Source organism: Quercus lobata, chromosome 10, assembly GCF_001633185.2.
Source record: "Quercus lobata isolate SW786 chromosome 10, ValleyOak3.0 Primary Assembly, whole genome shotgun sequence".
In the NCBI taxonomy this organism is placed as follows: domain Eukaryota; kingdom Viridiplantae; phylum Streptophyta; class Magnoliopsida; order Fagales; family Fagaceae; genus Quercus; species Quercus lobata.
This window is the reverse complement of record NC_044913.1, coordinates 21878477-21901890: the sequence shown is the minus strand read 5'-3', so window position 1 is coordinate 21901890 and position 23414 is coordinate 21878477. Positions and strand designations below refer to the sequence as shown.

Below are 23414 nucleotides of genomic sequence, written 5' to 3'. Positions count from 1 at the left end.
AAAGACTACGGTTGTTTGTACTATTCCTCTCTTCTCCTCCCTTTTTTCTGTCCCCTTTCTCATGGGGACTCCCTTTCTTATATAGTCTTCTTGAAACCATCGTGGCCTTACACTTATTGGTTATCTGGACCCTTACTTAAGTGTTTGTCCCATCGGACACCCCCTTCCAACCTTCTACGAGTTGTAGTGACCAAGGCAACACTGTTCACAGGTCCTCTCCATATTAATGCAACCAGAAAAGTAGCTGCAACGCATTTAATGCGGCAGCAGCTGCCTCTCCTTAGACACCTTACATTTCTCGGATCTTCCTCTCTCGCGCGCGGTCGTCGGACTGGATCGCGATCTCGGTCGCAGTCGACGGTTCTTCCTCTCTCTCTCTCTCTCTCTCTCTCTCTCTCTTTTTCTGGAAATATTTTGAAGTGAAAATGAAAGTGTAAAATGATTTCCGTAGTCAAAGCCATTTTTTTTCGGTCAATGGAAATCAATTTCCAGAAAATAGAATTTTCCAGACCAACCAAACACCCCCATTTTCGGAAAAACATTTTCAGAAGTGATTTTCACCCAAAACAAACACACCCTTAATGGATAGATTATCGATTCACGCATGAGGGAATGCCGTCTCACGTGTCTCATTATTACTATTGGTGTATCGTAGTCCACAAGGCGCCATTAATTGCACCAGGCGGCTCTATGTCCCTTTGCATCCAACGGTGGGGCGCTTAATCAACGGTAGATGTTCCTCCAATTCTTTGGGCGGGAGTAATCCCGTTTATTTTTTCTTCGCTATATGAGGCTTCTGAGGGAGATTACTTTTCCTTTTTTAGAAAAGACACTCAAGCATTCCAGGGCACTTCAGCACATTCTCTCGCAAAACACTCAAAAGTCCATAGCCATTTCTGTAAGAATTCCCGGCGGATCCTTTGAAAGCTTGGGAGATTTAGAACTCGCGCTTCCCTAAGTGTTCGTTTCCCCGTACTCCCTAACTCTCCTTCTTTGTTGTTCTCCTCGGCCTCCTTTCATTAGCAAACCTTCTTCCATGCCACCTAGGGTTAATAGGATGGGTAAGTTTAAGAGCCTAGTAGATTCTCCGACCGACATGGAAGGTTTTAGGGCCAAATACCGTATCCCGCAAGGAGTGGGTCTAGAATATTGCTACTCGGACCAAATCCTAACCAAGAGAGAACGTGGTAGGTCGTCATTCCTATAATCGCTTTCATAGAAGGAGGAATGACAATTCTCATGGGGAGGATAACTAGGGATTACTTGCGCGGTCATAGGTTGGCCCCCCACCAGTGCACCGCTAATATGTTCCGGATTCTAGGGTGCGTAGACGCTCTGAATGAACAGATGAATCTCGACCTCTCGTAGCACGATGTTGTTCACTTGTACAAGTGCCATTATCTTTCCGAGTCGTATTACCTGAAATCCAGGTCCAATGAGGTGAAGCTGATATCTTGCCTTCCCAAGTCCAACAAAGGCTTGAAGGACGATTATTTGATTGTCTCCGGAGCATGGCATGACGGTCTTCGCTGCCCAGTTAGAGCGGGAGCACCAGGTGGGACACTTTAGGATCAGGTCCCTCGGCGGGGACCTTAGTTTTGAGTTTTCCTTTCACTTGTTTTGGTCTCGGTTTTAGTTGCTTGCTTTCTCGGACTAACATAACCCTTCCTTTGGATGTTTTGTAGATAAAGAACATACTACTCTGAGGATCAGTCTGGTCAACATCCAAGCTCTAAACTACCTCTTAAGGTCCGAGATTTTTGTGACCGAGGACAAGCAGTTGCGGGCCGCTCACCTCATCTTGGACTACGAGCCTCTTTCTCGTGCCTTTGTGGACGTGGGTTAGGCGATAAGGGCTGGGAGTCCCCGGTTAGCCCGCATTGACGTTTCTATGCCAGGCTTCTTAGCCCGGAGAGACTTACCGCCAGTCCAGCTGCCCACTCAACGCGTTCCCCAGGAGGTAGTCATTTCAGGGGAGGGAATTGACTCCACGCACTCGTCCCTTGAAGTCGAAATCGATCATTTCCACTTCAACGAAGAGGGCGAGGTATCAACAAGGCCCGTAGAGCTTTTTGATTCTGGCTTGGATTTTGACAGCTTCTCGGTGGCTCGTTCCCCTGAACCGATAGTTGTTCGGATCGACTCAAGCCAAGAAATCAAAGAGGAAGGTATGGACTTAAAGCCAAGATCCAGTCTGAAGGGTCTTATGTCCAACAAGAATAAAGGGCAATCCTCCAAGGATGCCCCTAAGGAGCAAGTTCTTGCCACCCTTCCTCCTCCTTCCACTGACCCCACACTGCAACCCATTCCAAACCTGAGGCGGAAAAGGCCAGTCGAAGAACTAGAGGAAGGCGAGGTCGGCCCACAAAAGGCCAAACAGTAGAAAAAAGGCAAAGAGCCCAAAGATAAAAGGACAAAGTCCGTTGACAACCGAGATGAGGCTGCCCTTAGGAGGGAGCTACGCACTTGGTCTCCCCGATTGGAATTGGACGGCACCCCTATCCAGTGGGAGGCAACCCTCTGGGAGTCCCAGCAAGGACAGGCATCGTATCTCGCCAAGGTCCTGCAGCAGCCCTTCTTTCTACCTCGCGACATGGACGGACTCCGAACCACTAGGCAACCAGACCTCTTCATGTCATTGAAGAGAGACCTCGCTATGGTAAAACGAAGATTCTCCCTTGTTCAAGTTCCCTATTCTGTGCTCGTCTACTTGTTGTTTTCGTTTTAATGATTCTTCCATTACTTCTATGCAGGTCACCCAGCAAATCTTCGTGGCCAAGGAGTGGGTGAAGAATTCCCGGGAGGAGGTGAACGCTGAGGTTCAATCCCGCCTCACCGCAGAGAAAGCTGTGGGTGCCCTTAGGACGAAAAAAGAGCGCCTAAGTGAGAAGATTAAAGAGGCTATCAAGGCTCGGGATAGCGCTGAAGTGGACCTTAAGACCACAACGAGGCAAGTCGAGGACATGCGCCAGCAGCTTCATTTAACATAAATAAACCTCGCGACCGATGGTCTCGGACCTTAAGGCACAGCTGCAACAGGCGAAGGAGGCGGCTCGTTTGGCCAGAGAGGCGGCTGAAGCTGCGATGGTAGCCTCTTATGAGCACGGGGTGAAAGACACTGAAGCCAGGTTGACCGAGGAGGTGGCTGTGGTTTGCAGGGACTACGTCACCGAGTCTTGGGGAGTAGCCATGGACTGGGCGGCAGTTCCTGCGGACTCCGAACTTAGGAGGATCGAGAATATCTTCTTCCTTGAGGATATTCGTGAGATTCCTGGTTCGGATCCTCCTGAGGAGCTCCCTTCCACCCCAAGTCCCCGACCACTACTCCCCATTCCATCATTCTTGAAGGGAAAGGGAGGGACGAAGAGGCACAACCACTAGCCAAAGAAAAGTCATCTAAGGACACCCTCACAATAAAAGACATTGTCGCGCAAGCCAAGGATGCCGAACCCAAACCCAAAGCAGGAGATGATCGTCAAGAGGCTGAGGGCGTTGCAAAAAGTTCAACCCAAGATAAAGTCTAGGACATTAGTGTAGGGTTTCTTTTGCAATTGTTTTGTTCCGCTTTCTATTTCCTTGGCTTTTGTTAATGTTTGTAAGATAACTCTTTTTGGAGTTTAATGAATGATATATTTTCTTCTTTGAACTTTATTTTTACTACTTTAACTTTTACTTTCATTGTGAATGAATCTCAATTGTGTTACTAGATTTCCGATGATAATCCATTATTCGCAGTTTAAGTAATACGGCTAAGTAAGAATAAGAGAAAAAGACTCTTCCCCCATGACTTTGCATCCTTTCTGAGTGATTAATTTCCCTCAAGCCTATGGTTCGAGGAGCCACGCAGGACCTGGATTCTATTCAACACTTAGATAAAAATGTGTAGTGGTTAATTTCCCCCAAACCTGTAGTCCGATGAGCCACGCAATACCTAGGTTTTGTTTAACACTTAGATAAAAATGCGAATTAGTTAATTTCCCCTAAGCCTGTGGTCTAAGGAGCCATGCAGGACCTGGATTCTGTTTAACACTTAGATAAAACTACGTAGTGATTAATTTCCCCTAAGCCTATGATTCAAGGAGCCACGCAGGACCTGAGTTTTGTTTAACACTTAGATAAAAATGCGTAGTGGTTAATTTCCACCAAGCCTATGGTTCGAGGAGCCACGCAGGACCTAAGTTCTGTATAACACTTAAATAAAAATGCGTAGTGGTTAATTTCCCCTAAGCCTGTGGTCCGAGGAGCCACGCAGGACCTGGATTCTGTTTAACACTTAGATAAAACTGCGTAGTGATTAATTTCTCCTAAGCCTGTAGTCTGAGGAGCCATGCAGGACTTGGATTCTGTTTAACACTTAGATAAAAATGCGTAATGGTTAATTTCCCCCAAGCCTGTGGTCCGAGGGGCCATGCAGGGCCTGAGTTCTGTTTAACTCTTAGATGAAAATGCGTAGTGGTTAATTTCCCCCAAGCCTGTGGTCTGAGGAGCCACGCAAGACCTGAGTTTTGTTTAACACTTAGATAAAACTGCGTAGTGATTAATTTCCCCCAAGCCTGTGGTCCGAAGAGCCACACAGGACCTGGGTTCTATTTAACAATTAGATAAAAATGTGTAGTGGTTAATTTCCCCCAAGCCTATGATCCGAGGAGCCACGCAGGACTTGGGATCTATTTGACTCTTAGATAAAACTGCGTAGTGGTTAATTTCCCCCATGTCTATGGTCCGAGGAGCCACACAGGACCTGTGTTCTGTTTAACACTTAGATAAAACTGCGTAGTGATTAATTTCCCCCAAGTCTGTGGTCCGAGGAGCCACGCAGGATCTGGGTTCTATTTAACATTTAGATAAAAATGCGTAGTGGTTAATTTCCCTCAAACCTGTGGTCCGAAGAGCCACGCAGAGCCTGGGTTCTATTTAACTCTTAGATGAAAGTGCATAGTAGGTAACACAAAGGCTTTTCGCAATTGAAGGGTACATCAAGAGTATGAACTTTCATTAATAATAGTACATTTTCAAGTTGTTTACATTCCAGGGACGTGGCACAACATGCTTATCCAAATCTTCTAAAAAGTAGGCCCCTATGCCGGCCACCGAAGTGATACGATATGGCCTTTTCCAATTTGGTCCGAGCTTTCCCCATATTGGATTTTTTGCAATGCTCAAAATTTTTCTTAATACTAGGTCCCCAAGTGCTAGTGGCCTTAACTATACCTTGGCGTTATAACCTTGCTTAAGTTTGTGTTGGTACTAGGCGAGTTGGATCATTGCACTTTCCCTTCTTTCCTCGATAAGGTCTAAGCTTTTTTCTAGCAGCTCGTTGTTGCCATTAGGACAGAATGAGCTGGTCTTCAGTGTCGGAAAGTTTGCTTCTAGCGGAATGACAACCTCGGCTCCATAGGTCATCGAAAAGGGGGTCTCCCTTGTGGATCTGCGCGGCGTGGTTCGATACGTCCAGAGGACATGTGGCAGCTCTTCCACCCATCTCCCCTTCGCGTCATCTAACCTCTTCTTCAGCTCATTTACTATGACCTTGTTGACAACTTCGACTTACCCATTCCCCTAGGGGTAAGCCAGTGTAGAGTATCTATTTGCAATTCCTAACTCACTGCAGTACCTTCTAAAAGCCTTACTATCGAACTGAAGACCGTTGTTCGAGATCAGGGTGTGAGGGACTCCAAACCTGGTGACGATGTTTCTCCAAACAAACTTCTTAGCATCCACGTCTCTGATGTTTACCAGTGGTTCAGTTTCAATCCATTTAGTGAAGTAATTAGTGCCGATGAGAAGATACCTCTTGTTCCCCACTGCTTTAGGAAATGGCCCTAGGATATCCAAGCCCCATTGTGCGAACGGCCAAGGGCTAGACAACAAATTAAGGATCTCGCCCGGTTGTTGTATATTTAGGGCAAACATCTGGCATTAATCGCACTTCTTCACATATTCGTGCACCTCTTTCTGCATGTTTGACCACCAGTAACCTTGGGTTATGGCTCTATGGGATAAGGACCTGTCCCCTGTATAGCTCCCGCAAATTCCTTCGTGCAATTCCTCTAAGATAAGCTCCATGGCGTCAGGGTGTCCGCAGAGCAAGTACGGTCCTGAAAATGAGCGCTTATACAGTTTCAAGTCCTCGAACAGCTAAAATCGGGAAGCCTTTCTTTTAATCTTGTCGGCCTCACTCTTCTCTTCGGGTAAGACATCCTCCTTTAAAATAATATTAAAGGATCCATCCAACTAGGCCTCGCTCTGATGCTGTGGACATGTATCATCTCGACCTTCACCATTGAGGGCCTATGTAGATCTTCCACAAGTATAACCCAAGGTAAACTTTGAGCCGAGGAGGTGGCCAGCATGGCAAGAGAATCGACATGGGTGTTTCCGCTTCTGGATACGTGCAGTAGGCTAAAAGAGTTAAAACGCAACTACAGGCGTTTAGCTTGTCCTAAGGACTCTTGCATTCTTTCATCCCTTGCCTCCAATTCCCCATTTACTTGACCTACAACAAGTCTTGAATCCGAGAACATGTTTATGGATTTCTCGCCCAATTTCTCGACCATAGACATTCCTTCTAATAGGGCTTCATATTCTGTCTTGTTATTCGTGGCCGAAAAGCCTAGTCTTAGTGATTTTTTGATGGTAATCCCCTCGGGGGAAATCAAGACTAGTCCCACCCCAGAGCCCCTTTGATTTGCTGCATCGTCGACGTATGCTTTCCAACAAGTGGGCCTCTGCTGAGAGACTGTGCCAACCAATTTTTCATCCATGCTTAGCATTCCTCTCCCTTCTTCTAGTGAGGGTTCAGCAAACTCAGCCACCAGATTCGTGAGGATTTAGCCCTTCATGGCGTTGTGAGGCATGTACTTGTTGTCGAAGGCACCAAGAATGGTCCCTCACTTAGCAATTCTCCCTGTGTAATTGGCACTTCGGAGTATAGACTTGAGCAAGAGTTGGGTTAAAACAACGACTGTGTGTGCCTGGAAATAATTGGGGAGTTTTTGCGTGGCCTGAACGATCACCAGGATGGCCTTTTCCAGGGGGAGGTAACGAATCTCAGCCTCGTACAACGACTTGCTCACGTAATAGGCAGGTTGTTGTACGCCGTTGTCCATTCGGATCAGTACCAAGCTCAATACGTGAGGGGCCACGACGATGTAGGCGAATAAAACCTTGTCGGCTTCAGGACTAGACATGATTGGTGGTCGAGGCAGATACTTTTTGAGCCGTTGGAAGGCCAAGGCGCATTCTTCAGTCCACTCAAACCCTTTCCACTTGTTTAACAAGAGAAAGAAAGGCCTACACCTATCCGCCGAACGAGAGGTAAAACGGTTCAAAGCGGCGATTATTTCGATGAGCTTTTGGGCCTCCTTGGGGTTTCGAGGAGGCTGCATGTTGTGGATAGCTCTAATTTGGTCGGGCTGACTTCGATACCCTTGTGGGTTACCATATAGCCCAAGAACTTTCCTGATCCCACTCTAAATGAACATTTAGACGCATTGAGGCGCAGCCTGTGTCTCTTCAGGACTTCAAAGATGTCGTCGAGGTCCCTCACATGCTCGGACACCAATTTACTCTTTACTACCATGTCATCTATATAAACTTCGATGCTCTTACCCATTTGCAGCTTAAATATCCTGGTCATCATCCTCTGGTAGGTGGAACTGGTGTTCTTCAAATCAAAAGGCATCACTTTATAATGGTAGTTTCCGATGGGGGTGACAAAAGCTGTCTTTTCTTGGTTGTCTGTAGCCAGGGGTATCTGATGGTATCCTTGAAAGGAGTCTAAGAAGCTCATTCGAGGATGTCCCGCAGTTGAGTCCACCAATCGATCTATCCGAGGCATAGGGAAGGGGTCCTTCAGACAGGCTTTATTCAAGTCCATAAAGTCCACGCAGACTCGCCATTTCCGGCTCTTCTTCTTTACCACGACTGTATTGGACAGCCACTCAGGGTAGAAAACTTCTTTGATAGCCCCTGCTTGCTTAAGTTTCATCACTTCCTCCTTGACCGCATTAGCATGCTCTTTTGACGGGCGCTGAGGGGGTTGCTTCTTGGGCGTAGCGGCCAGATTAGTGTTAAGGTGATGGTATATGAAGTTTGGATCAACCCCTAAGGCCTCGTAGGCGTCCCATGCAAACACGTCCACATTTTCCCTGAGGAAATCAATCAGCAATGCTTTCTCTTTAGGAGGTAGTTCCGAGCCGACTTGAAAGAATCTTTCCAGATCAGTGCCCACAGGAACCTTTTCCAAATCCTCGCAATTTGCCTCCTCGGCTGGTCCCCTGCCTGTCATGGCCGGGGTTGTTAATTGCTATAAGCCGTTCTCGGTAGAGGTTGAGGGTTCAGCACTCGGCCATCGTGAGATGGCGGACACCATGTATTGCCGAGCCATGGCTTGGTCCCCTATGACTTCTTTGACCCAACCTTCCAAAGGGTATTTCACCTTCTGGTGCAGGGTAGAAGAAACAGCCCCTAAGGCATGAAGCCACAGTCTAGTTACAATGGCGACATAGGGCGAATATGCATCCACCACTATGAAATCCACCTCCACTATGTCCGAGCCAGTTTGTATGGGTAGCCTAATCTGGCCTCTCGGAGTAACGGTTTTCCCTTCGAAACTTACCAAAGGGGAATTATATGCCGTCAAGTCTTCGGGCTTCAGGTTCAGCCCCTTATATAGGTCGGGGTACATTACCTCCATAGCGCTACCCGGATCGACTAATACCCTTTTCACGTCATATCCCCCAATCTTGAGTGCGACGACTAGAGCATCGTCATGGAGTTGAATAGTTCCAACCTTATTCTCATTCGAGAATCCTAGCATGGGTGAGGCCGTCCCCTTAGCCCTCTTAGACTCATGGTCGTCAACCTCAGCGAGGAGTCAGGCCATTAACATTACTCTGGAAGGATGGAAGCCTGTTCTTCCTAGAGCGACGAGAATGACATTTATCGTGCCAATGGGCGGTCTCAAGGCGCTTTGCTGTGTCTCGACGTTCGTCCATTCTTGTCGGCCATTGGAATGATGCAAGAGATGACTTGGCTTTCCCCTCTCGGACCAACTGGTCCAAGTGGTTCTTCAAGTTCCTGCAGTCATCGGTGGTGTGCCTCGATTCTTGGTGGTATTGACAGTATAGGTTCTGGTTGCGTTTTGTGGGGTCGCCTGCCATCCTATTTGGCCATTTGAAGAATGGTTCGTTCTTGACTTTCTCCAAAATCTAATGTAATGGATCCCGGAACACAACATGGACTGCCTGAGCACCGGCGAATCCAAGTTGCTTCGTGTAATCTCTTTTCGGTCGGTTGTTATTGCTAAATTGGTCTGACCTGAAGTCCCTCCTCTCCTGAGGGACAACCTTCGCTTTACCCTTACCCATCTGCTGGTCCTCTTTGACCCTTTTGTACTTATTGATTCGGTCCATGAGCTGGCGCGGGCTAGTGACCGGTTTCCCGATCAGGGATTTCCTTAAACTGTGCTCGGTCAGCAGGCCTTTCTTGAAGGTACTGATGGCAACGTCATCATAATTGCCCTCTATCTCATTATACATCTCCCAGTACCTATCCGAGTAAGCCTTCAGGGTCTCTTCTTCTCGCATGGATAAGGACAGGAGGGAATCCAAGGGCTGAGGAATCCTACTACTCGTGATGAAGCGAGAGCCGAAGGCCTGGGTTAGCTGCTTAAAGGAATTTATGGAGTTCGGCTTGAGGCCGTCAAACCATCTCATCTCCATGGGTCCCAAACTGGATGGAAATACTTTACACATCAAAGCCTCGAGTTTGAAGTGGATGGCCATCCTCTGGTTGAACTGACTTACGTGCTCTACGGGGTCTGTCTGACCATTATATATGGTGAAAGTAGGTTGGTGGAACCGCCGAGGAAGTTCAGCCCCCTCTATCTTGCGTGTGAAGGGTGACTGGGAGATTCGGTCCAGGGCTTTGCTCATAGCGTCGTTTACTAGGCTCTTGTAGGACGAACTTTTGTGGTTGCGTTTGTGAGATTGCTCTTCCTTATAGGAGAAAGTTTTACTTGGTGGGGTTCTCGACCTTCGCCTGTATTCATTTTCCTCTTTATCGCTGGTATCCGGACTGGTGGAGGGATGCCTTCACTGTGCTCGGCGTAACTTCCTCTTCAGGTCGTCGATTTCTTGCTGTAGAGCCCTATTACCGTCCCACTTTTGGGATGCATGGCCTTTCCCTCTTGAACGGCTTCTGCTCATATGGGAGGTATTCACACTACCCTCTCGTCGTTTGTCTTGATCTCTTTCCTGTTCGAGGTTAAGAAAGTTGTCCTGTCGTTAGGAGTCTACGGGCCCCGTTTGGCACGGACCTGATCCTTCCATATCTAATAGTTGCACTTGCTGAGGCACAAGTTCTCCCCACAAACGGCGCCAATTGTAGGGTCACAATCTGGAGTCCAAGCCCAACAGGTATGGGGTCTTGGCCCAAGGAACCCAAAAACAATGAATTTGTAGAGAGTGGGCTATAGAACTAGGTCTTAGCGAAGTAAACAGTGGTTAAAGTTGGGCTATACAACAATTAAATACAAGCAAATCTTGTTAATATTCATAGATTCTCAGTTCGAGGAGATGAGACGAATGTATGCTGGTCCCTGCTCAAAGACTACGGTTGTTTGTACTGTTCCTCTCTTCTCCTCCCTTTTTTCTGTCCCCTTTCTCATGGAGACTCCCTTTCTTATATAGTCTTCTTGAAGCCATCGTGATCTTACACTTGTTGGTTATTCGGACCCTTACATGAGTGCTTGTCTCATCGGACACCCCCTTCCAGCCTTTTGTGAGTTGTGGTGGCCAAGACAGCACTGTTTACAGGTCCTCTCCACATTAATGCAGCCAGAAAAGTAGCTGCAACGCATTTAATGCGGCAGCAGCTGCCTCTCCTTAGACACCTTACATTTCCTTCTTTCCCGTGGGTCTGTGGGACTCCTCCCTGCTACTAATGTCCGTTAGGGTGGGTTCTTCTAGTAGACTCATCACGTTCGAGCCATACTCATCACGTCCGAGGAGGCATTTCTCCTCGGACCGCCCTTTAAATGTCTCCCTATCCACGAAAACTGTGCTAGGAGCCCTTTTTGCACCCACTTCTTTTCCTCGGACATGGCTAATCTTCCCGTATGGGGCCCAAGGCCCGTTATATGATTTTGAGCCTTTGTCCCTACAAAGTGTTTTGAAAAGTGAGTATGTAAAATCGAAAGTAAGTTCTTATACTAAAATAAATATAAATTTTTGTACAAACTGATACAAATACTCTAAGTAAATAAGGATTATTTGACAATTTTTTTCATACCCATTGAGTTGTTAAGTTTTTACTGGTTTTTATATGGGCTTACAATTAATATCATTTTTTTCTACTTACCATTAATAATCTGTCACGTTAGTAGACGCCAAATTTTTTTATCAAAATTTTGTGTCTCAAGACTTCTTTGTAGATAAGTTGTGTTTTACAAGTAATACAAGTGTAGTAGAACAAAATCTAAAATAATGGGAATTATATCCTTCTCTATCTTTTCTTTTCTCTTTTTGAAAGGAAATATGCGTACGAGGAATATGTCTGTTATAGTGTTATATCATGTTTTCAGTTTTAATGTTTTGGGATTTTTTTCTAGCTTTGAGAATATCTCTCTTTTTTAAAGTGAATATCATGGCTTTACTTTTATACATTAGAACAAGTAATAACTTCGGTGAATTTGATTCAAAGTGTTGAAAAGAAATTTATTCTTGTTTGAGTAGGAAACAATATTTTAATAAACCTTGTTCCAAATGAAATTTAAAGTACTATTACTAGCTTGAAATGTAAATTTGAATTCGAAGACTACGGTCTAGAGTTTAGAAATGCCTCTATGTCATCACTATCGCCTTTTACTACGGCCACACCATAACCATTACCACCATCACAATACATTTAACATTTTCAAAGTTGTAACCACTAACCAAACACTAGAAGATAAATTATTTTTCACTCTCTCTCTCTCTCTCTCTCTCTCTCTCTCTCACACACACACACACATATATATATATATATATGTCTTACAAAATATGTGAGAGTTAGAATCAAAACTTTGTCTTTTGAGAGGGTTAAAGTGTAAGCTTTGTCTAGTATGATAGTGCAAGCGCACTCAAAAGTGTAAAGAGTATTAAAGACTAAGCTTTGTCTAGTGTGTTAGTGCAAGGGCACCTTTGAGTGCATTAAAGTTTTGGGTCTATTTATGTTTGAGAGTTTTATAATATATATATATATATATATATATATATATATATATTAATAGACAAAAGTTCAAAGAGAAACCCAATTAAATTCTAATTGGATTCTCAATTTTGCGTCATATGTCCTTTTTAATTTTTAATTTTGTACTAAGTGAATTATTAGATGTAAAAATCAAAGAGTCCAAATCCAATTAGATTATAAATTGGATTTCAATTGGAGTCCAATTTTCCGTCACATGTCTATCTAAGTTTTAAAATTTTGTATCAAGTGAATTATTAGGTATAAAAACCGAAAAGTCTAAAACAATTAAATTCTAAATTATATATATAATGAAAAACCATTACATATTTTAAAAATGTATAATTTAAAAAAGTGTAAGCTAATATCAGCTAATATCATATATAATTTGAACATCTTCTCAAAACAAAATGTATAATTTGAATTATATAATTGTGATTGTTTTTAATTATACCCATACATATGCACGAGACTATATACTAGCATATATATAATTATATATACACAGTTACTCACACACAAATAGTTTATTTGTAGTTGTAATTCTTGTTATCAATGATTTATTTGGGTTAGCATTGCCTGTGAGTTTAGGCGTGAAGTTAGCGGAACCATATTATTGTTTTGTGTATTAATTATGGCACAGCTATCTTATGGTTTAACGTGTAATTCACAACAACTCTTAAGTTGTATAACTATGATTCTAGTAATGACTTAGTACAACGTATTACAGGCCTATGAATTGGAGTTTGTCTGAATTAATTCTAGATTACGGTCTGGTAATTTAGCTGGGAGAGAAACAAACTTAACTTACAGTCGTATAATTTGAGAGACAGATATGATGAACACGAGCTTAAGTTGTAGGGAGGGTAATATTATTATTTTGGGAACTAATAGTTTAGAGAATAGAGATTTAAATCTTGAATATCCCTATTTGAAAATTGAAAAATTAAAACATGTTAGTTGAACTACAAAACTCTTGGTGCTGACTATGAAATTATTGAAAACCTAAATCATTAATTAATGATAAATTTAATCATTATTCTGGCACTCCCCATCATACGTGACTAAAAGGTGTGCCTTTGATGCTGCCCTTAACATTCTAATGGTGCCCATACATGCAAGGCTGAAATGAACTAGGTGTATTAACTTTATTAAAGACATTAATATCCTGGGCCCCAACCCTAACGACAGTACAAGAGGTAAATTAGATAGTAAATCCATTTCAAAGGGACATTATTGCATATCCTAAAACATCTATGGGATATTGATTTGTTATTCACCACGGTAATAAAACTATTAGTATAACTGAAAATAGGGATGATAAATTCTTAGAAGAATAAATTTTATTTAATTAATATTTAAATCCTTTTTTTGAGAGAATAAGTTTTAACCTATAACGTCCGCTCTTGATGATAGCTCTTTATCATCAAACCAAGACATCAATCAGTTTTTAATGTAGGTAGGGATTGAACCCTAAATCTTATTCAACCATCAGAGATTTTACTAGTTGAGCTAACTAGAACCCACATTAAAAATTAATATTTACATATAAAAAGCTCCATATGGGTTTGGCTTATATCCAGTACTTTTTTACCTAGAATTTTCTTTTATTCTAATGAGAAACTGTCACATTACCCACTAACTAAATAAAATGTGGAGATTAAAATCTACTACCACTTGTCATTGTTATTTAAAAGGTGAAACTACATTATTAGTCCTTAAAGTTTACCCTATGTGTGCAATTAGTCCCTCAAGTTTCAAGTATACATAATTGGTCCCTTAAGTTTTCAAAATAAGCAATATAAGTCTTTCTGTTAACTTTTATTAGTAGTGTTGCTTATGTGGTTAACGAAATTATGATTTGACATTTTTAAATGATATGTCATTTCTTTTTATTAAAAAACTAGTATGTAGCCTTGTGCTACCGCACGGGAATGGATATATTATTAATCATGAGTTTATTCATGTTTAAAAGGCTCAGTTAAATCTAAATTCATATTATTAACCAAAAAATTTCATTAGCAAAACTTAGCAGTATATATATTTTACACAGAAAGATGAACCTTGGTGACAATGTTTATCTAAAAGATCCATTCACGCTTTTGAATCTTCAATCTCTATTGGTGAATGAAATTTTCTCAGCTTAAAAAATTTAAAATTAAAAAAAAAAAAAAAAAAAAAACCCCTCAGAGTTGTACTCATTTTGTAGTTTTACGATGGGTCATTTTGTAACATGATAGGCATTTATGTGAAGAAAAAACCTCTGAAGTTCCATGGCTGATAAAAAAAATTCTCTTCAATCTCTTTTTATAGAGAGAGGGGTTTGTGCGTGTTTTTATACATCCTTCATAGTTGTATTATCACGAAGCAGATCCAATAGATTTAGATTGGTACTATCGATTCCCAAAGCATGAGTGTTTAATGTGTTATTAATTTCATCTCATTAGCTTCTGCACATGACAGCAAAATTAAAAATAATTAGATTGTACACGTGTATAGTAAAATTGGACTCCAATTTTAGATTCTAATTGAACAATTGGAATGATAATATATGATAGTAACAACAATAGGAAAATTCAAATAAAATTTCAAATTAAATTGTAACAATCTGAATAAAAAATTCCAGTAGAAAGACAGGGTGGAGTGATCCATTCCAAGAAGGCGACCAAACTTGCGTAAATATAGAATAATAAATCTCTCTCCGAAAAATTTACATTGTTCATAACCTTTACCTTCATTGAACATTTTAAAAACATAGTGACTCACATTTGCCATCCAGACATCTAAAGCCGGGTCTTCTCCAATTCGCGTGAGATTCCATTGATCACTAAGTTCCTTTGCAGCCTGCAAAAAGTATCATCCATCGGTCCACAGCAGTGCTTTCTTCATTTTATAGGTGCCAAACCTAAACAAAAAGCCAAATACAAGGATAGTGAATTTTAGGCATAATGTGCATCTAATCACATATTAGCAATTTATAATAAATGTAAAGATGCAAACTTTGTAAGTGAATAGTAAACAAAACTCAATGTCAGAACCAAGAAGAAAGCAGTTTAGTCCGAAACTCAGTGCAAATGTAAAAATGCAAACTTTGTAAGCAATTTATAACAAAGATGCAAACTCTGGCTTTGCTATATTTTTGGAAATTATACAATGTACCCAAACCAAGTTCTTATCACCGATGTTAATCTCTTTGGTTTTCGCGTTTGACTACAAAATCAAGAAAAAACTTAATTAGCACAATAACTCACTTGACCCGATACATAGAAGTGGTTTTAATGAGAATAAGCCCACATACATTTAGCCACATGATGCAAAATTCAACTTCAATTTCAGATTCTAGACACATGGCACAAAATTAGAGTTCTAATTTGGAATTCAATTTCACACTCTCTCTGCTTCACCTATTATTTTATATATAGATTACAAAATTTAATTTACACATAAGAAAGAAACTAAACCCATTCCAATTCAAATTTTTATAACCCAATACAAAATCTCCATTTGCAATCTGATTTACAAACCACAAGAGAATGAACAATTCCAAGGCCTAGCACTGGCGACGCCGCCGCCCCCTGCTGAAGACGGTAGCCTCCTGCTTCACACATCCTTCTCCAACCAACAGCCACTGACCCATCTCCATGACTGATTCATTGCTGGTTTCTCAGAACACGTCCTCTTCAGCTTGAGTTATCATCCTAAGCAGCCTTGAGTCTTCGAATTGAATCAAAGGCCCGCCAACCTGTCCAATCCACTTGTGTGTGTGTGTGTGTGTGTGTTATTTTTATGTAATCTGTCATGTTGCAAAATTCTACCTTACATATGCTCCCACTTTATTTCTCTCATCTCTTTCTCTTTCTCCTTTTTTTTTCTTTTTTTCTTTTTCACATTTCTCTTCCATAATAAACTCTAACTACTCTCTAATACTTTGTTATTATTCTTCTCTATGTACACGTCTAATTTCAGATTATGAAATGTTTTAATAAAAAAATGTAATATTTGTAATTAATTTTAATAAAAATTACAATTTTTTTCTTTCCTTTTTTTATTTGAGGGAGAAAACAATTATCCTAATTGAAATAGTTTCATTTATTCTCTCTCTAGGAAAACAGTTAAGATTGCCAACCTATCCAACCTGCTTAACCAATTGAGTTAAAACAGTTAAGATTTTCAACCGATCAACCAGATTTATAGATCGCTGGATTGACGGCGGATTGGAATTTTCCCAACCCGCCATTGGTTAATGTTGGGGCATTTTAATATTAAATAATTAAAATGAATAAATGTTACAACATAAATGTAAAATGTGGGAGTGAATATGGAAGATGAGGAGTTGTGAAAATGTTTAATCCCCCATTGAAAAGGAGAGAGACTATTTTATTCTTTTTAATTGTGGTGATTAATGGGCTAACATGAATTGTCTCAGATATTGGGCTAGATACGTGCGCAAGGGGGAGGTGAAGAGTAGATTATTTCCATTATTATTATGTTTGCACCAACAATTTTAAGGAGATTCAACACATGGAACCTACACAAGAGAAATCAAATGAGCCTGTTGGAGATCTCAACAAGCCCTTTCACTTTAAGGGAGCCCATTTCAAGAGGTGGAAAGGAAAGGTCCTCTTCTACTTGAGTCTTCTCAAAGTCTCCTACATCTTCACTGACAAGAATTCGTCAAAAGTTCCTACCGATGAGATGAGTGAGGAAGAATATATTCTCCATCAAGAAAAAATAGATAAGTATACAAAAGATGAATATAATTGTTGCTCTTATCTATTGAATTGTCTTGCCGATCATTTCTATGATTATTACGATACAACTTACAATTCTGTTAAGAAAATTTGGAAAGTTTTACAAAGCAAGTATGATACCGAGGAGGCAGGTGCAAAAAAGTATGTTGCTAGTAGATTTTTTCGTTACCAAATGGTGGATGGAAAATCGGTGGTGGATCAAGCACAAGACTTCCAAATGATTGTAGCAGAATTGAGATCTGAAGGCATAAAGATTGGAGACAATTTGGTGGTAGCTGGCATAATTGATAAAGTACCACAATCTTGGAGGGAGTTCCAAAAGACTTTGCGGCACAAACAAAATGAGACATCCTTGGAGACTTTGATCACACGCATCCGTGTGGAGGAGGAGGCTAGAGCACAAGATGCACTCATGACACAAGAGAGCAATGGTAATTCCACCACAAAGGTAAACCTTATTTCAGCCAATAATAATATGCCCAAAAATCATTTTCCTAGAAATGTTCAATTGAAGCCTAAAAAAAAAGCCTTTAAAAATAATAATAGACCTCAAGGAAGTGGAAACTCAAATAAAAATTACAATAAGAACCAAGGACCCCATTCACAATATCAATTTAATAGATTCTGTTTTGTCTGTGACAAGGGCATATTGCTCGATTTTGCAAATTTCAGAAACGTGAATCTGTCCCGTAGGCTAATGTAACCGAAGAGCCTTTAGTGGCTATGATTACAGAATAATTCTCATAATTCAAAATAACCATTATAACCTTAAGTTCCATTTTAAATAGTTTAAAATGCCACATAGGTTAAATAGTTTTACTAACAAACTAATCCAGTACAAATAGTTTGATAAATATGCCAAAAGTTGTTATAGAACCGTTGACCGATATGTAAGGAGAAAAAAAAAATACAAACCTTATTAAAGAACAGCGTTATAGAGGGGAGAAAAAAAGAGAAGAAAGGTAGATAGAGAGAGAAGTATGTGGGAAGAGAAAAGTCAGAGGGGGTGATAGTGAGGGTGTGAGAAAAGAGAAAAAACAAAGGGAGGAGAAGAAGTGAGAGAGTTTATTGTGAGAAAGGCTAAATGAGTAAAAGAAAATATTTTTTCTTATGTCAGAAGAAAATAATATTTATAAGAGTTATGCACTGTGTGAGAGAGATATTGTTTTTCAAATTTTTTTTTTTTGGAAAACAACTTATAAAAAATAAGCCTTATTTTTATAAGAGTTTTCTATTGATTAAAAATAGTTTTTCGTTGATTAATTTTTTTTTTATATTGCCAAATACTGAAAAATGTGAAAAACTATCTTTATTAAAGGTTTTCCAATGAAATAATCAGAGTGTTTGAAGCCATCTTGCATATCCAAGCATTATTAAAATATAATTGAAATTGTAGAAATATATAAACTTATTTTTATTTCTCATTTTTCCCTAAAAGAATTTCTGTAAAGCACAAAACTAAGCTTAGCACGTGCGTGGACCCAACACACGTGGGAAGCAATAGGAATACCCTAGTTCGTAACATAAACCCCAGTTGGTGGTGAAACAAAAACCCTAGTTTCAGTGTCTCCGCTAACGCATTACACACCAAGCATAGCCTTAGAGAGGGAAAAAAAAAAAAAATGGGAAGCGATAGCGAAGCAGAGAAGACGCAGCAGAAGGAGAAGGAGAGGAAGAAACTTCTAGCCCTCGCCCCCATTGCCAAACCCCTTGCTGGAAAGAAGCTCTGCAAGCGCACCCTCAAGCTCGTCCGCAGAGGTATATATCTTTCTATATATGTAACTCTACTACATACATATATGTGTGTGTGCTTGTGTCATTTGTTTTTGGTTTAGGGTCTAAAGACATGGGTTGTTTTCCTTTTGTGCCGGTTCCTTTTAGAATTAGTATACATCGAAACACATGTTGTATTTTTGAACACTTGTATTTTAAACAATGTGAAAATCCTTTTTTTTTTTTTTTTGATTGAAAATTATTATAGGAGATGTGGGTTTTGATTGGATGATTGAAAAGCCTGATTGGAAATTATTATATCCTTAAAATTAAGGAGATGTGGGTTTTGTTTGATTTTTCAGATAGTTTTTGGTACGAAGATGTTGTTCTTATATTTTATTTTCTTTTTAGGAGTGTTTATTGATCTAATTGTTGTGGTTTTGTGTTTATTTCTTTCTTTTTAATTGAAAAGAGTACATGGAAAATGGTATTATAAGGCTAAGCCAGGCGGTTAATTTGTGTTAACCTCGGGTTTGGGAGTGTGAAGATTACTGTTATTAGATTTATGGAATTTATCTTTTGCCCAAATTGTGAATTGAAAAGCCTAATTGAAAATGATTTCAATGTAACATTGTGCTATAGCCCATCTGGTAGATGTTGCAGCAATTCTTATGAAGGCACTTGACAATCCTTTATCATATGTTCAGATGTTATTGCTTGATTTTCTGCAACTGTATGAGATATAGTTTATTTATAGGGTAGGAATTTGGTGATGAAATTGTGGAATTTTACTAACCCAAAAATAAAAAAAGTTATGGACTTTAAGCCAATGAGCTTTAGCTCAAAAATATCACCTCTTTCTCCTACAAGATCGAAATGCACAAGGTGTATGTAATTTTCCAGTCAATGTGTGTGTTTTTAACTTCACTTTGATTGTTTTTCTTTAGTATGTTGTTTATTGTATTTATCTTGATTTCACATTTGTTCTTCCAGCTGCTGAGCACAAATGCTTGAAGAGAGGAGTAAAGGAGGTGGTTAAGAGTATCAGGCGTGGTCATAAAGGGTCAGTTTTCTGTGAAATTCCTCTTCTTCCTGTTGGCTTTTCAAAATTCAAGTCAATGAAGGGTGCCTAATTTTCTCAAAAAGAAAGTGAAAGAACAGAAATTGATTGCATTTCATCTCCTTGTGTCATAGTCTCATTTTTCGATAGAAAAGGGGTACTTCAACATAGCTAAATGTCTTTTACCAAGACATTAAATTATTCTAAGGATATAAATAACAAAAGGATGTGGCAAAAGATCAGTGTGTGAAGTCAATTAAAGAGTTAGAAACCTCATGCTCCCCTTTAATTATTAGTTATCTCCTTGATATAAATGATTCTTCTTGTTTAGTATCATGCATAATTGCATGTACTTTTTTTGCAGTACTTCTGTTGATAACAGTTCTGTTCAAATGTGCGAGAACTGTATCAGTCTTTTATATAGCATGTAAATAAATTTTACAACTTTGTTTTTATGTGATCATAAAACAAGATTGAAAGTGGAAGCTTGGTGAGATCTCTTGAGATATGAGAGATTAAATACATGAATTGAATGTAAGTGGTGGACATACCGTTCAAAGATAGTTGGAATTTTTGCTGATGATAGAGAAATCTTGCAAAGCACATAAAATGGGTGTAGAGGTTAAGATAAACGAGTTTTTTTTTTTTTTTGGGTGGGGTGGGGAGAGATGGTTCCCTACTTTTCAGATTATTGCTAAATAAAGACATCTCGGCTGATTGATTTTGCATAGTCAAAAGTTAGCTTGATATGCAAAATTGTTTCCTGGAATTTATTTTTTTGTTACAGGGAAGTTGTAACTGATTGTTGTCCCCAATGTTGAGTGCAGAATATGTGTTATAGCCGGGAACATATCACCTATTGATGTGATTACTCATGTTCCAATCTTATGTGAAGAGGCTGACATTCCCTATATATACGTTACCTCAAAAGAAGTAAGTTTGCAGCATTTCCTTTAATTTCTTCTTCTCTATATTTTTCATGGCATTGCATCCTTGTGGTTTTCTTCCTATCTTGAGAATGGCAAACTTGTCCAAATAATTTGTTCTACTTGTTCCTTCTCTGGCTTTTGGGAAAGTTTTATTTTCCTTTACGGTAGGATTATCATTTATTTCTATTTTCATTCAAAAATATCATTGAAAACTCAAATTTTTACTAGAAGTTGTTGTGAATGGTCCTCTTCTGTTTACAGTGGTGAATCTTGGCCTTTGCATTGAATGTTACTACCTTGTTTGTTTTAATATTGCCTATAGACTAGGCCTTTAGGTATGCTCAAAGAAGTTTCCTGAACCAAATCCGGTTTAAAGAAGTTTAGCATTAGGAATTCTTGGTAAAATGCTTTGTATCCTTGGTTGGATTTGGTTTTTCTGGTTTTCTTTGAATTGGATATTTTCTCTCATTTTTGTTCCTTCAGATAAATCACTAAGTCTTTTATTTAATTATTTTGATTAGTTTGGTTATTGAGTATATCTTACCATATGAATGTGTAGTGATTTTGTTGATTGTAATTACATTTAAGTCATTAACCGTTCTTATTTAATGGTTTTTCAGGACCTCGCAAATGCAGGGGCCACTAAAAGGCCAACATGCTGTGTTCTCGTGCTAACCAAGCCTACAAAAGGAGAATTAGGTGCAGAGGAACAGGAAAAACTAAATGAAGACTATAAGCAGGTTGCTGCGGAAGTGTCTGAACTTGCATCAACTATTTTCTGAAGTAGAACAAAGCATTTGTACTTTATTTAAGCTGGTAGAATATCTTGCTGTTTCATGTAATCTTTTGAAGTGGGTAGAGGTAGAGATGTTTTCCATATGTCCAAGCATTTGGGGTGTCTTTTGTGTGTTAAGAGCAAGCAATGTAGGTTCATAGAGCTTAGATCCAACTTTTGAATCACTAAGATAAACACATTGGTGCTAGCTAATTGTCTTGGACGCGTACTTTTAAATATGAGGCTAGAAAGCTTTATTATGTTCATTTTTTCAGTCCTTTTTGTTATCTTCTCTATTTTGCACAGCCCAAGAAGCAGTTTTCTTATTTCTAACCTGAAAATCTCAAGTTGCACGAATTTGTTTTTATTATATAATATATACTTATTACCTATCAAAAAATATATATATAATATATACTTATTGATACTGATTTCCTTTTTTTTTTTTTTTTTTGTTTTGATTCAGTTTTTTTTAATCAAATTAGTTTCAATGTACCATGACTATTCTACATGTATTCTCATCAACTTGATTGTACTAGCAGTTTTGAATGTCTGCACCAACAGGTCTCCTCTGCAATTTCATAATAATCTGCAGCTCTTGTTCCCCTTATTTGGAAACAAAACATTTTATTAGTGCCAGTAACATAACTCTAAATATGCCGGAAACAAGCATGCATTCAAGCCAAAAATCTTAGGGTCGTTGATATCTGTTTAGCCATTTTGTTTTGATAATTTGTATATCATGAATCGAGAATAGAACCAATGGACGATGCTTGGCTCCGAAGGATCACAGCAGGATCCTATCTGATATTTGTCAATGCAGGACTTGAAGCCCCCTCCTCAAACAAAAGGGCAATTCTTTGGAATTGAAAATTCCTTTTGTATTTCACTATTTCATATGGTGGAGGGGGTGAGAGGAGAAGACCCATTTTTCATTCTGTATAGGAGGTTATTATGAAGCCTAGAGAGACGGAAGTGGCAAATCGCTTCTGCCGAGCATCTTAGCTTAGTAGCTTAACACACGCACACATAAATGGGTTACTTGACTATAACTTTCAGACTATGGAGTTATTGACAATCAAATCTCTCCATCAAGGGTTATAAACTTATAATGTAAATGTTCATTGTATACAAAAAACTAAGCAGCTTGGCAAGAAAATTACTTTTGTGATGTCAAACCTTTGAAACTTAAAATTTCTATCTTTTTAGCCAATTCTATTAAACTGTTATTTTCAGTTCTATCAATTGTTTTAAGTCTCTCATCAATTTCTTCTTTAAAACTATTACACTTTTTGTCTTTTCTATTGACTACTTCTTTCACTATTCCTTCTTTTGCTTTTACTACACTATCACTATTTGCCTTTTCTTTTAAATTACCATAATTATTTTTCCTACTATTGTTGACTACTTTTTCACTATCTCTTTCTATCTCTTTTGTATCTAACATCCTACGTACTATTTCACTATTCTATCTTTCATACAATTCTTTCAAGCTATCATCATTATTTCTAGGACTATCATCTTTTCCTATTTCTTTTTCTAGCTTTCTGCGTATAACACCTTCATCTTTATGTCTTTCAATTCTTCTTCTATCATTTGTCTCTATTAGGCCTCTTTGTCCTTTTATCACTTTCCCTACATCTTCACTATTCTATCTTTCAAACATTTCTTTCATCTCTTTTACCATTCCTTTTTTTATTATTTCTTTATTATTTTGCTTTTCCACCATTTCTTTTAGTCTGTCATTTTCTTTGTCTTTGTAAGTTATAGATATAGCTCTGTCAGTTACTTTTGAATTCGTTAAAGTATTATTATCATTATCTATTAAGCTATCTTTCCACTGTCTGCCTTTCTGATACTTTCTATAGTACTTCTATCTTTTATACGTGTTAGTCTTTCCTTAATTGGGTCAACTTTTCTATCAGTTGCTTTTAACATCTGTAAATTCTTAGCTA

At 39.4% G+C, this 23414-nt stretch overlaps 3 protein-coding genes across 3 annotated transcripts; 1 reads left to right on the top strand and 2 right to left on the bottom strand.

Annotated features, from left to right (window-relative positions):
• Positions 1 to 8308: 8308 nt before the first annotated feature.
• LOC115964508 lies at positions 8309 to 8821 on the bottom strand. The gene has a single exon (XM_031083806.1). It carries the CDS (start codon positions 8819 to 8821, stop codon positions 8309 to 8311), a length of 513 nt encoding a protein of 170 aa, XP_030939666.1.
• A 391-nt stretch (positions 8822 to 9212) lies between these two features.
• Positions 9213 to 9938, bottom strand: LOC115964507. The gene has a single exon (XM_031083805.1). It carries the CDS (start codon positions 9936 to 9938, stop codon positions 9213 to 9215), a length of 726 nt encoding a protein of 241 aa, XP_030939665.1.
• An 8577-nt stretch (positions 9939 to 18515) lies between these two features.
• LOC115962684 (H/ACA ribonucleoprotein complex subunit 2-like protein) lies at positions 18516 to 21733 on the top strand. The gene is made up of 4 exons (XM_031081568.1): positions 18516 to 18740; positions 19689 to 19758; positions 20583 to 20688; positions 21305 to 21733. The coding sequence occupies exons 1-4, from the start codon at positions 18605 to 18607 to the stop codon at positions 21464 to 21466; spliced, it is 474 nt and encodes a 157-aa protein (XP_030937428.1). The 5' UTR covers positions 18516 to 18604; the 3' UTR covers positions 21467 to 21733.
• Positions 21734 to 23414: the final 1681 nt, after the last annotated feature.

Excerpts from the sequence above, each read along its gene's own strand:
- LOC115964508 (XM_031083806.1), bottom strand. The coding sequence starts at position 8,821 with ATGCTAGGATTCTCGAATGAGAATAAGGTTGGAACTATTCAACTCCAT.
- LOC115964507 (XM_031083805.1), bottom strand. The coding sequence starts at position 9,938 with ATGAGCAAAGCCCTGGACCGAATCTCCCAGTCACCCTTCACACGCAAG.
- LOC115962684 (XM_031081568.1), top strand. The coding sequence starts at position 18,605 with ATGGGAAGCGATAGCGAAGCAGAGAAGACGCAGCAGAAGGAGAAGGAG. Across the intron at positions 18,741-19,688 it reads CCTCAAGCTCGTCCGCAGAG|CTGCTGAGCACAAATGCTTG; the intron begins GTATATATCTTT and ends TTGTTCTTCCAG. Across the intron at positions 19,759-20,582 it reads ATCAGGCGTGGTCATAAAGG|AATATGTGTTATAGCCGGGA; the intron begins GTCAGTTTTCTG and ends TGTTGAGTGCAG.